Consider the following 13,829-nt stretch of genomic DNA (forward strand, 5'->3'; position numbering starts at 1 on the left):
AACTCTACCTGTGCACTAAAGCCATTTGAGGATTGTATACAAATCCTTATTCTTGGGCCCCACCTACAGAGATTTGAGTTGACTGACCCTGGGGTGAAGCCCCAGGCATTTTGTAAAACTCCTCAGAGGATGCTGATATATGGCCATGGATGGAAACCACCACTAAGACTCAGAAATTCATTGTCTTCTTCTCTCTCCCTCAAGCTAAAAGCTTATCCTTAAGGTATGCTTTTTCAGACTCAGGTAGGCATTTCTGAGACCATTTAATTTAAAAAGTTTAGGCCCTCTGCTCCTCCCATTCAACAGGCAGCCAAATCTTGTGCCTGCTAGGCGTGTCCCTGAGACACAATGGTGAAAGTCAGAGGAAATGGATCAGGCCACGTTGGGCACCTGGGCATCATTAATAATCCCTTCACTGACCTCAACTACAGAGTCTATGTGTTCCAGAATGATTCCAACCTTGGCAGGCTCAGCGGCACAGTCAAGGTTTGTCATCAATGGAAAGCCCATCTCCATCTTCCAGGATGGAGAGCCTACCAACGTCAAATGGGGTGAAACCCGTGCTGAACATGTTGTGGAATTCACTGGTGTCTTCCCTGCCTTGGAGAAGGCTGGGGCTCTCTTGAAAGGTAGAGCCAAAAGGCTCACTGTCTCTGCCCCATCTGCTGATGCCCCAGGTTTGTAATGGGCAAGAACCATGAGAAGTATCACAACGCCCTCAAGATCGTCAGCAATGCCTCCTGCACCACCAACCACTGGGACCCCTGGCCAAGGTCGCCTATGACAACTTTGGCATTGTGGAGGTGATACCGACCGAGCAATGGGATGGCTCTGCTCGCTGTGATCTGAGCCAATTAATCACAACAGAGAAAGGAAGTTTAATTAGATTAGCCGGCTAATCACAAGATAGGTGACTAATGTCTCACAAAACCCATCTTCAAGGTTTAGAGAATCTTGAGGCAGTTACAGAGGGAAAATGGGCAATGAGGGGGTCCAGGGATGTTGGTCTCCAGGCATGAGAGGCTCCGGGCATCACATTGTTCTATTCTTCTGTCAGCTGTGATGGATGTGTTGCAGGTGTATTTCCCGCCTGTGGTCAGCCTGTTCCTGGAAAGAAACTCATAAAACAAAGTTTTAATTTATCAAGGTATCAGGGAGTACAGTAAGCAGAGGCCGTAAATCAGGACAGCATGTGAATTTTTTAAAGTACGTGCAGGGCAGCCAGTAGTCACACAGAGGAGGGGCTGGGACCATTTAGCAAAACAAGGTGGCCTCTGGGGCTGGCCCCGTGGCTGAGTGGTTAAGTTTGCGCGCTCCGCTGCAGGTGGCCCAGTGTTTCGTTGGTTCGAATCCTGGGTGCAGACATGGCACTGCTCATCAAGCCACGCTGAGGCAGCATCCCACACGCCACAACTAGAAGGACCCACACGAAGAATATACAACTATGTACTGGGGGGCTTTGGGGAGAAAAAGGATAAAATAAAATCTTTAAAAAAAAAAAAACCAAGGTGGGCTCACTTACAGAAGGATTCATGACTACAGTCCCTGCTGTCACCCAGAAGACTGTGGATGGCCCCTGTGGGAAGCTGTCCAGTGATGGCCAAGGGGCCATCATCCCTGCTTCTACTGGTGCTGCCAAGGCTGTGGGCAAGGCTGTCCCTGAGCTGAATGGGAAGATCACCCATGGCCTTCAGTGTCCACACCCCCAATGTGGGTCATGGATCTGCCCCCTGCCACCTGGAGAAAACCGCGAATTATGATGACATCAAGAAGGTGGTGGAGTAGATATCAGAGGGCCCCCTAAAAGGCATCCTGGGCTGCACTGAGGACCCGGCTGTCTCCTGAGAGGTTAACAGGGACACCCACTCTTCCACCTCTGGTGCTAAGGCTGGCATTGCCCTCCATAAGCACTGCGTCAGTCTCATTTCTGGGTGTGGCAATGAATTTGACTACAGCAAGTACTTCATGGGCTCCAAGAAGTAAAAGCCCCTGGACCACCAGCCCCAGCAAGGGCATGAGAGGAAGAGAGAGGCCCTCGGCTGCTGGGGAACTCTTGCCCCAACTCAATCCCCCAGCACACTGAGAGGCTCCCTCCTCCACATGGTTTCTGTCCCAGATGCCTAAGGAAAGGGAAGGGCTTAGGGAGCCCCACCGCGTCATGTACCATCAGAAAAGTACACTGCACCCAGCCAAAAAGTTAATAATCATAAAATATAAAACAATTTAAAAATTAACTTAAATATAAAAAATAAACTATAAAATAAAATAAAGTTTTCCATAGTATTTAGGTTCTCCTGAAGCCTACCTATTGTAGTTGGTCCCTTCTCAAGAAAGGGAAAAACATTGTACCCAAAGATAGAAATAAGTAAACTGTGGGTTTAGCCCCTTTGGCTGGACTGTGGTAGCAGCTTGAGGAAAGGCAGATCTTTGTGCCCCTGAAAACAAGACTTTATTTATGTTTTTAAATATTGGCACCTGAGCTAACAACTGTTGCCAATCTTTTTCTCTTTTCTGCTTTTTCTCCCCAAATCCCCCCAGTACATAGTTGTATTATTTTAGTTGAAGGTCCTTCTAGTTGTGGCCTGTGGGAGGCCACCTTAGCATGGCCTGACAAGCGGTGCCATGTCCACGCCCAGGATCCGAACCAGCAAAACCCTGGGTCACCGAAACAGAGCACGCCAACTTAACCACTTGGCCATGGGGCTGGCCTCTGAAAATGAGACTTTATTTGGCACTTTCTTAGTGGGTCTTTTTTTTTCTCTTTTGAGGTGAAATGCACTTAACATAAAATTAACCATTTTAAAGTAAACAATTGAGCGTCATTCAGTATACTCACAATGTTGTGTGACCAACACCTCTTCTAGGTTCAAAACATTTTCACCACCCAAAAATAAAACCCGTAATCATTAAGAGTTACTCCTTATTCCCCTCTGCCCCCAGGCTGTCCATCAACAGATGAATGGATAAACAAATTATGGTCTGTCCATACAATGGAATATAATTCAGCCACAAAAAGGAAGTATGGATAGACGATAGAAGGATGAACCAGCTAAGCTGGGGCCGGCCTGGTGACGTAGTGGTTAACTGTCCTTTGGCAGCCCAGGATTCCCAGGTTCGGATCCCAGGCATGGACCTAGCTTCACTCGTCAAGCCACACTGTGGTGGCATCCCACATTAAATGGAGAGTGGCACAGATGTTAGCTCAGCAACAATCTTCCTCAAGCAAAAAGAGGAAGATTGGCAACAGATGTTAGCTCAGGGCCAATCTTCCTCACAAAAAAAAAAAAAGAAAAGAAAAAGAAAACAGTATGCTAAGACACAAAAGGTCACATATTGTATGATTCCATGTATATGAAATATCCAGAATAAGTAAATCACAGAAAGAGAAAGCTGATTGGTGGCTCTTTAAAAATTGGTTTCTGACACCATCAGAAGAGGAAAATGTGGCTTTTACGTTATTGCTTGGTGTGGCTGATTCAGCTCTAAAGATGCGTTCTTCGCCATTTGCCTCTCAGCTAGATTATTTGTCATGCTAATTATGGGAGGTGATGCTGATTATCCGATGATGATGGCGATTATTTTCCCATGATGTGATTATCATTTCTCATTATGCGATTTTTTTTTTTTTTTTACAGCTGAGGTGATACTTAAATTGGCTGAATGCTTTCTAGTCCAGAGCACAAAACCCAGGACAAAAAAGTAGGCAGAAATCCAGTTAGAAGACTTGCTGGAAGTGCTATTCTAAAGTATCTTCAGTCCGTCTATTTGAGCACATTTGTTTCTTTGCGATTCTTCCCTGAAGCCATTGTTTTGTTTGCTTACTTGTGAGCTCTCTGGCTCCCCTCAACCGGGTTTAGAGGCAACAGCACCTGGTGGTTCAGGCAGGGTTACTAGAGCAAGACCACCTGGGAAGAAGGCTAGCTCTGCCGCCTACTAGATGTGGGATGTTGGCCAAGTCAATTAAACTCCTTTTTTTATCAGTTTCCTCATCTATAAATGAGATCGAGCGGATTAAATAAATTAGGATATGCAGGTGCTTAGAACAACATCAGGCACGTACTAACCACTAAGGACATGTAAGCGGTCTGCAAGCTTCCTGACGGCAAGAGCTGGACTTCATTCTTGACAGGTGCATCCCCAGTCCCCATCACCTAGCATCACCTGAGGGCCCCACCGCAGACCTAGTGAATCAGAAACTCGGGGGGCTGCTCCCAGCAATCCGTGTTCCAATAAGGTCAGGTGACACGGCCGCACCCTACCCTTTGAGGGGCCCTGAGGCACAGCAGTCCTCCTCAGTCCTTAATGCTGCCCTTGAACCACCCGGGGGTCTCGTTAAAATGCAGATTCGGACTCAGCCGCTCTGGGGTGGGCCAAGACTTTGCATTTCTTTCCCAACTGTATTGAGATATGATTGACATATAACACTGTGAAGGTTAAGGTGTACAGCGTGTTAATCTGATACAGTTATATATTGCAAGATGATTGCCGCCATAGCATACGTGTCGATTTGACGAATTCATGTATTGCAAAATCCTCGCCATCATCCCATTGGCTAACACTTCCATCCAGTCATGTAACTATCATTTCTTTTTTGTGATGAGAATATTTAAGACCTACTCTCTTAGCAACATTCAAGTATATAATACAGTATTATTAGCTCTAATCACCATGTTTTACAGTAAATCCCAGAGAACTTGTTAATCTTTTCACTGCAAGTTTATCAGCTTTGACCAATATACAGAGATTCTGCATTTTAACGAGCTCCCAGGTGATGCTGATGCACCTGGCTTGTGGACTTCACTTTGAATAGCAAAGTGAGTCTATACTCAACAAATATCAGATAAACGGCAGAAATGGGAGTGATCCGGGGCCTCTGGATGATCCAGGGATCAGATTAGTGGTGGGGGAAGAAGGAGGTGGAGGGGGCGGGACAGGGGTGTGGCAGTCAAGGGACGTATTTAAGTCCCAATTCCACTTTTGTGAGTTCTTGTCACTGGACCAGAGCATAGGAACACATCCAGGTTACACGATGTCTGACCCAGGGGATCTTCCTAAAGGTAAGCTGGTGTGAGAACTGAAGGAGAGATATGTGCAGAAGTTGAGAGCAGCTGACAGGGTGGTGGAGACTGCTTGGAAGCTGTCATCTGAGGGCAAACCCAATCAGAGGGAAACCAAAGTCTGTCTTTGAATTCCAAATCTCCCCCTTGTTAACTGTGTTATAATTCCTCTAATCATTGGGAAATGGGAACTCTGATCTCCATTAGGTTGATTAATCAACTTAAGTTGTCGAATTTAGGCTTAACCAAGAAATCTGGAAAGCTCGTCATTTTATTGAGCATTTACTGGATTCCAGGGCTTGTGCTAAATCACTTTCAGGCATGATCTGATTCAACCATTAAAATCTTTTAAGGAGGTTATGGTTAGAGAAGTCTCCAGTTCACAGATAACGTTGTTGTTGATCGAGGCTTAGAGAGATGAAATGCTGGGTCCGGGTTCACTTAGCAGGTAAGCAGGCACACTAGGACTCTGTCGTTAACATTGGAGCCAAGGTCAGTAAACTCCTACACTGTTAAGGATGTGTTGGTCACTGGTTCTCCAGAGACGGAGCATAGCACAGCCTCAAACTCATCCCTTAATCACCCTATGCCTCAGTTTCCCCATATGTACCAACCACATGGGGAATAATGAGAACTGAGTCAGCTCATATTGCATTACCTGTTACCTAACAGCTCTATCACACCACATAATTACCATTTCTTTTTTTGTAGTGAGGACATTTAAGATCTAGTCATTTAGCAGTTTTGAAGTTTATACTACAGTATTGTTGACTATAATTACCATGGTGGAAATTACATCTTCAGGACTTAGTTATCTGCTAGTTGCAAGTTTGTACCTTAAACATCATCTCCCCAATTCCCCCACACCCCAGCCCCTGATTTCCTTCTTTGTCCTGGCTGAGTAATATTCCACTGTATATTATCCATGCCACATCTTCTTTATTGATGGACACTCAGGCTGTTCCCATGACTTGGTTATTGTGAATAATGCTGCTATGAACACGCTGATGCAGACATCTCTTTAACATAGTGTTTTTGTTTCCTTCGGATATATTCCCAGAAGTGGAATTTCCGGATCATATGGTAGTTCTTTTTTGAATTTTTTGAGGAACCTCCCGCCTTCTTCCTTAGTGATTCACAAGTTCCATAGTTTCGTTCACAACACCATGGCTAAGATAGCTTTGTTACTTAAACGCATTACAAATATCTTCTCCCATTTTTCTTCCACTCCCTTAAGGAATCTTTGAATAGCATGTCTTAATTACAATATAGTCAAATGTATTCATCTTTTGTCTTCAATGATTTGCTCATTGAGTGTCTAATTTCAAAATCCTTCCCTACTCAGAGGTCATAAAAATATTCTCCAAAAACTATTCTCTAACAGTTTTAAGCTGTGCCCTTCTCATTTCAGTCTCTGAGGTCTTGTACTCTTGGTTGACAATTTGTAGATATCTTGGAGTTTCTGGTTGCTTTTGTGAATGTCTTTTTTTTTTTCCAATTTTATTTCTAGTTGAATGTGGCTGGTAGAGAGAAATGTGACAGATCTTTAACAAAGTTGCTTAGCCCTTTTAGTGGTTCTAATAACCCACCTATTGATCGCTGATGATTCTGTTGGCTTTTCCGTTAAATAATCCTGTTAGCCGCAAAGAATTAGTTTTATCTCTTCCCTTCTGATCTTACATGTGTTTTCCTTTCCTTATGGCAGTACTCGGTACATTGTCACCATGCTTGCAAATGCCCTTTCCAGGTTCCTGATTCTGAAGGAAGTACACGTAATATTTTTCCATTAAGGATGAGCCCTGGATGGATTTGATATATAACTTTCACAAAGTAAGGCAAGATGCTTTACTCCCTAATTTGCTGATTTTCTTTTTCAGTTTTTTAAAACATCAACTTTGTTGATGTGTAACTTATTTACAACAAAGTCTACTCATTTTAAGTGTACAGTTCTGTATCTTTCCACAAATGTACATGCCCATGAACCACCACCCCAACAAAACAGAACATTTCCATCACCCTAAAAAGTTCTTTCATGTCCCATTGGGGTCATCATCATCTCCACCGCCACCCCAACCCACAACACACGACCACCACCACCACTAGCCCCAGGCTCCATCTGCTGCGCTTTCTCAGCCCACAGATTATGTTTGCCTGCATACAGTACTGCATATCAATCAGTACATGCAGTATATGCTCTTTAGTGTCCAGCTTCTCTTGCTCAGCATAAGGTTTTTGGGATGCACTTGTGTTGTATGGATCAGAATTTTATTCTTTTAATAGATGAGTGTTATTCCATTGTATGAATACAACACAATTTGGCTATCCATTACTTGCTGATGAATATTGAGGGTTTTCCCCCAATTTTTGCCTATTATGAATAAAACTGTTATGAACATTCACAAACAAGCCTTCGTGTGGACATGTTTTCATATCTCTTAGGTACATATCTAGGAGTAGAATTGTTAGGTCATATGATAAATATATGGTCCACATCATAAGAAACTACCAAATGGTTTTCCAAAGTATCTGAAACATTTTGCCGTTTCACCAGCAATCTGAGAGTTCCAGTTGCACCACATCCTCACCAGCACTTAGTATTGTCAGTCTTTTTAATTTTAACCACTCTAATGAGTGAGTTATTGTTGTTGTAATTTTAATTTCTCCAAAGACCAATGATGTTGAGAATCTTTTTGTGAGTGTATTGGCCTTTCCTTTATCTCTCTGTGAATTATCTGTTTACATTTGTTGACCATTTTATTTATCAGCTTGTCTTTTTGAGTTGTAAGGGTTATTTGTATATTCTGGATACAGATTTATCTGATATGTGTCATGAATATTTTCTCCCAGGATGTGGCTGCTTCCTTGTTTTCTTAATGCTGTCTTTCAAAGAGCAATAGTTTTCTTTTTTTTAAAGATTGGCACCTGAGCTAACAACTGTTGCCAATCTTCTTTTTTTTTTCCCCCTTCTTCTTCTTCTCCCAAAGCTCCCCAGTACGTAGTTGTATATTCTAGCTGTGAGTGCCTCTGGTTGTGCTGTGTAGGACTCTGCCTCAGCATGACCTGATGAGCTGTGCCATGTCCACGCCCAGGATCCAACCCAGCGAAACCCTGGGCCGATGAAGTGGAGCGCATGAACTTAAACACTCGGCCATGGGGCCAGACTCCAATAGTTTTAATTTTGATAAACCCTAATTCATCAGTTTTTACCTTTATAGTTGGTGATTTTTTAATCTTTGCCTAATCCAAGGTCTCAAAGATGTTGTTTTGTGTTTGCTTCTAGAAGTTTCATAGAGTTAGGCGTTATATTTATGTCTTTAATCTATTTCTAGTTCATTTTTGCATGTGGCATAAGAGTTGAGGTCTATTTTTTTTTCCATGTGGAGATCCAGCTGATCACACACCCTTTGATTTCTTGTCTGTCTCATGGTTTATTTAGAAATGTGTTGTTTAATTTCCAGATATTGGGGGAGCGATGTTTCAGATTTTTGTTCTCTGTGTCCATTTTAACTCCATTGTGTTCAGAGAACATATTTTGTATAATTTAAATCATTTTAAATCTTCTGAGACTTGGTTTACAGCCCAGCATGTGCTCTATCCTGATGAATGTTCCATATGCCCTGGAAAAGGTGTCATTTCTGCCATTGTAGGGCGTAGTGTCCTATATATATAGTCAAGTTGGCTCATTTGATTTTCATAAAGATTTCATAAGATTTCCCTTATCTCAGGAATCACAGCCTTGTATCTGATGTCCAATATTTGAAAACAGCTTTATATATTTTGTCCAATCTTCTAGGTGTGTACCATAGTGAGATAAATCCAGCATGGCTGACTCTAACACAGCCAGAAACTGAACTCCACTATGCATTTAACAGCTTTTTTGAGATAAGGTTGACATGTCCCTGAAGTTTCTTCATATCCCTTTGTTCTACCAAATCATGAGTATTGATATACATATATCAAAATTTATCAGATCTCACACTTTAAATATGCACAGTTTATTATATGTCAAGTCTATCTCAATAAAACTGTTTAAAAACACATAGTGGGATTGAGTTCAGGGTCTCTCGTGAGGTGGCAGTTCACTTGTCAGCAAGGAATACAGTCATCTAAGGCTTGACTGAGGCTGAAGGATCCAGTTCCAAGATGGCTCGTCACAAGGTGGTTGGCCAGAGGCCTCAGCCCCTCCCTGACTTTTGTCTGGAGACCTCAGATGCTTGCCCAAAGGGTCTTGCCAGAGGGATGTTCAACATGGCTTCCCCGAGAGTAAGTGATCCAAGACAGAAGTGATCTAACCTCAGAAGTGACATCCCATCATTTTTGCTGTACTCTCTTGGTCACACACACCAACCTGGGTACTATGTTGGATGGAACAAAGGTGTTAATACCAGGAGGTAAGGCTCATGGGATGTCTTGAAAGCACCATATGCCTTAGAGAACGACACAGTCAGATGTACTCTGTGTGTGGGTATGAGAGAGAGAGAGATTGAGATTCAGTGCTATTCCCTGAAGACTCACAATATGTCAAGTCCTGTCTTCCACAGACAGGACCTAACTGAACCCTCAGTAACCCAGCGACAGAGTCTTAAATCATCACCAACTACACATGAGACTTCTGAACTCTAAAGAAGCAAATGCATGTACTAAAGCACACTTGCTGGGGCCGGCACAGTGGCATAGTGGTTAAGTTCGTGCACTCTGCTTCAGTGGCCGGGGGTTCATGCGTTTGGATCCCAGGCACGGATGGACACACTGCTCATGAAACCATGCTGTGGCAGCATCCCATATACAAAGTAGAGGAAGACTGGCACAGATGTTAGCTCAGGGCCAATCTTCCTCACCAAAATAAAAGGTCATTTGCCAAGCTGGGACTCAAAGTCCATACTTGGAGCCTCTCTGTCTTCTATTACTCACCTCAAATCTATTGCCTCACAGAAATATTACTCCAGACTCTGGAGACCCAGTGACCTCTGCAGTCATCTATTCTAATAACCTTTTGAGCTGGGGGAACCCAGAAGTGCATGACCTGCCCACCCCCCGCAACAGTGACTAATTTTAGTACTTTTACTTTGTGTATATGTGTGTCTCCACTAAAATGTGATATCCATGAGAGCAGTGTTTTTATTATTATCATTATTCATAGACTATTTTTAGAGCAGTTTTAGTTTCATAGCAAATTGAGAAGAAGGTACAGAGATTTCCCTTTTACCCCCCTGCCCACCACACATGCACAGCCTCCCCCATTATCCACATCCCCCACCAGCGTGGTACATCTGTTGCCACTAATGAACCGACATCGACACATCACTCCCACCCACAGCCCGTAGCTGACATCAGGGTTCACTCTGGTGTTGTACACTCTATGGGCTTGGGAGAGCGGTGACTCTATTTTAATGTTTATTTCATTGCTGTATCCTTCAAAGAATACCAGTGCTCAATAAAAGTTGAATGAATGATGAGGATAAAATCATGTCCATCTCACACTGAATGGAGTTGCCTACTTTCCACACAAAGAAAACAGAACCCAATTGTTGACACACAAGGAATCCATGTTTAAATAACAAAGGACTAAAGAACCAAGGGGACATCAACAACCCTTTCCTATGGTGGGGATATGGAATAGCGACCATGACAAAAGGAGGCTTAGGAAAGCTAGCAGAAAAGTCACACACAGCTCTCTGGGAATCTCAGTCACTTGACAGCCACGCCTGATCTCCGTGGAGAGGGAGGGGACGTGCAGGGTTTTGAGAATGGAATTGTCTAAGCATCTCATGTGTGATTTCTCTCGTTCTTCCCAGGAAAGCCCCAGAAGTATCCACAAAGGAAAAGAACCATGTTCACTCAGAAACAACTGGCAGATTTGCGGCTCCTGTTCAATGAGAACCCATACCCGACCTCCAGCCTTCAGAGAGAAATGGCCTCAAAAATGGAGATACATCCAACAGTCGTGAAGGTCAGCAGTAATGCCCCTCTCACCAAGCCACCTCCCTGGAGCACCCTGAACTCAGACACCCTCCGGGATAATTCCTGAAGCTTGCTCCCACCCCGATCCCCAAGGCTCCAAGACCCAGACTCCTCTCCATACCCTGTAACCCTCCCTCCCAACCCTAGCCCAAGGATCCGCAAGATTTTTCTGCAAAGGACCAAACAGTAAATATTCTAGGCTTTGTGGATCCACGCTGTCTCTGCCGCAGCTATTCATGTCTGCCGTGATGGTGTGGAAGCAGCCGCAGACAGAATGTCGACCAACGGCTGTGCCTGCATTCCCATCAAACTTTATGGACACACATTTGAAGTTCATGTAATTTTCACGTGTCACAAACACACGTGTCACGTGTGTTGGGGGTCTTTTCCCAACCATTTCAAAATGTAAAACCTATTCTTAGCTCATGGGCCGTACAAAAAGAGGTGGTGGGTCAGATTTGGCCCAGGAGCGCTAATGTGCTGACATCAGCCTTAGAGCACCCCCGAGGGTGACCCCTCTGCTCTCCTCTCTCCCCTTTGCTGGGGTGTTCTGATCCCCGCCTCACTTTCTGCGCCAACATCCTATCATTTCTGCCCCTCCCCGGGCGTCGGTTGGGAGGGGTTCCACAAATAGGATATAAGTGGCAGAGGTGTGGACCAGCTGTTCCCACCTAGAAGAACCCACATTATTGGGTAAAATGAAAACTCTTCCAGAATCTCACCCGATTCATCAACCCATTGCTCCTCTCTCTCTTCTCCCCAGGTTTGGTTCAAGAACCACAGAGCAAAACTCAAGAGAGCCAAATACAAGCCTATTCAGCAAAAACAACAAGAGGCTCAACAGCAGCAATTAGCTGAGGCAGGAGGCAAGGCCAGCTCTTCCAAGACAGGCGCGGATACACCTCCCAGATCCCCTCGCAGGGCCCTCCCCGCATCCCTGGTTTATACAGAGCATCCAGAGCATCCAGTGCCTGCTTTCCAGCTCCGCCTGTGCCCCAATTTTAATGCTCACACAGACCACTTTGTTGGCCACAAAATAGTTCATTTCGGCTGCTGCCGAGACCCTAACATATACTGCCTCTCTCCCACTCTGGAATCCCAAGTTCTTTCCACGAGCATCAGCGCTAATTCCTTCTGCTCTTCATCACCACCAAGATCTTGTCAGTGAGAGGACCCAGACACAAAAAGTCACGTGGTGGAATGATTTGTAATGATTCCCACACACGAGAATGCTTTTCAGCCATAAAAAGGAAGGAACACAAGATATACACAACATGGATGCGTTTCAACATTGTGTTGAATGAAAGAAAAAAAGACACGAAAGACAACATACTATATAATTCCATTTATATGCATTCCTGGAGCAGGAAATGCCACAGCGCCAAAAAACACATTAGCGGCTGCCCATGTGGTAGATCTAAGAGACTAGTATGGGCAGTATCTTTTTTCTTTTTCCTGCTTCTTTGTTATGATTTTATTTTTTTTCTCCAGTATCATTCAGGTTTAGTCACTGTCAGTAAGTGGAGCTTTGGCTTATTTTTTTCTACTTTCTATTTTTCAGTCACCTTCCCAGCCATCTCTTTATAACTTTGACCACTCAAATATTTCCAGCTCCCAAATTTTTCTTTTGTTAATCTTTTTTTTTTTTTTTTTAAGATTGGTACCCGAGCTAACATCTGTTGCCAATCTTCCTTTTCCTTTTTTTCTTTTCTTCTTCTTCTCCCCAAAGCGCTCCCCAGGACACAGCTGTACACTCCAGGTGCAGGTCCTTCTGGTTGTGCTATATGGGACACCACCCCAGCCTGGCCCAATGAGTGGTGCCACGTCTGCACCCAGGATCTGAACCGGCAAACCCCAGGCCACCGAAGCAGAGGGCACGAACTCAACCACTTGGCCACGGAGCTGGTCCCTCAACTCTCCTTAAGACAATGAAACATGCTCTCCTAAGCCATCTGTAACCCCCCAGAAGGAACCGCTATTTTGACTTTTGCCTATTCATAAATTTCACATAAGTTGAATCATTCCATATGGACTCCTCTGTGTGCCTTCTTTCACTCGCCATGTTCTAGATGAAATTCACGCATATTGTTGAGAGTACACCGTTAACAATGAAAAATCCTTGGTAGAACCCAGTGGTTCTCCAGCAGGGGTGATTTGCATACCAGGTGACATTTGGCAGTGTCTGGAGATATTTTTGGTTGGCATAGCTGGGGGGTGAGGAGGGTGCCGCTGGCACGTAGTGGGTGGAGGTCAAGGATGCTACTGAACGTCCCACAATGCGCAAGTCAGCCCCCCACGACAAAGAATGATCCAGCCCAAAATGCTGTTGGTGCCAGGGAGAGAAACCCTGGAATACCCTGAGAGACTGAATATACAAATGGACAGTGTCCAGACCCCATCTAAAAAGAGAACTCCAACCCACCACCTCTGTACCAACCAGTCCAGGAAACCAAACCACAACCCCTGTAGCAAGTGGCCCAAAGTGGCCAGGACTTGATCAATCATTGACAGCTTCCCTAATGCGTGCAGCCCTTCCACCCTCACTTTCAACTTAGGACCAACCAGACAAAGCCACACATGTTCCTCTGGCCAATCACGTAGGACACCCCACTTCTAATTAGCCCGCCTCCAGCTTCCCCATGCCGACCAGTCTCCAGTCAGAGCACACCTGAAGATTTCTTTTTTCCACTATAAAGCGTTCAGACTCCTTTGCTTGCCTTTTGGTCTCTGCCAAACCCCTTGATAGTGGCTGACTCCCTTACTGTAGCAAGCTCTGAATAAATATTTTCTTGTTTTCATTTCATTTCATTT

At 44.3% G+C, this 13,829-nt stretch overlaps 1 protein-coding gene and 1 pseudogene across 1 annotated transcript; both read left to right on the forward strand.

Annotated features, from left to right (window-relative positions):
- The first annotated feature begins 348 nt into the window (after positions 1-348).
- Positions 349-1,983, forward strand: LOC103556210 (glyceraldehyde-3-phosphate dehydrogenase-like; annotated as a pseudogene).
- Positions 1,984-5,029: 3,046 nt separating this feature from the next.
- Positions 5,030-13,044, forward strand: DPRX (divergent-paired related homeobox). Its single transcript, XM_008528204.2, has 3 exons — positions 5,030-5,057; positions 10,853-11,007; positions 11,782-13,044. Exons 1-3 carry the CDS (start codon positions 5,030-5,032, stop codon positions 12,184-12,186), a joined length of 588 nt encoding a protein of 195 aa, XP_008526426.2. The 3' UTR covers positions 12,187-13,044.
- The last annotated feature ends 785 nt before the right edge of the window (positions 13,045-13,829 follow it).

This window comes from Equus przewalskii, chromosome 9, assembly GCF_037783145.1.
Source record: "Equus przewalskii isolate Varuska chromosome 9, EquPr2, whole genome shotgun sequence".
Classification (NCBI taxonomy): Eukaryota; Metazoa; Chordata; class Mammalia; order Perissodactyla; family Equidae; genus Equus; species Equus przewalskii.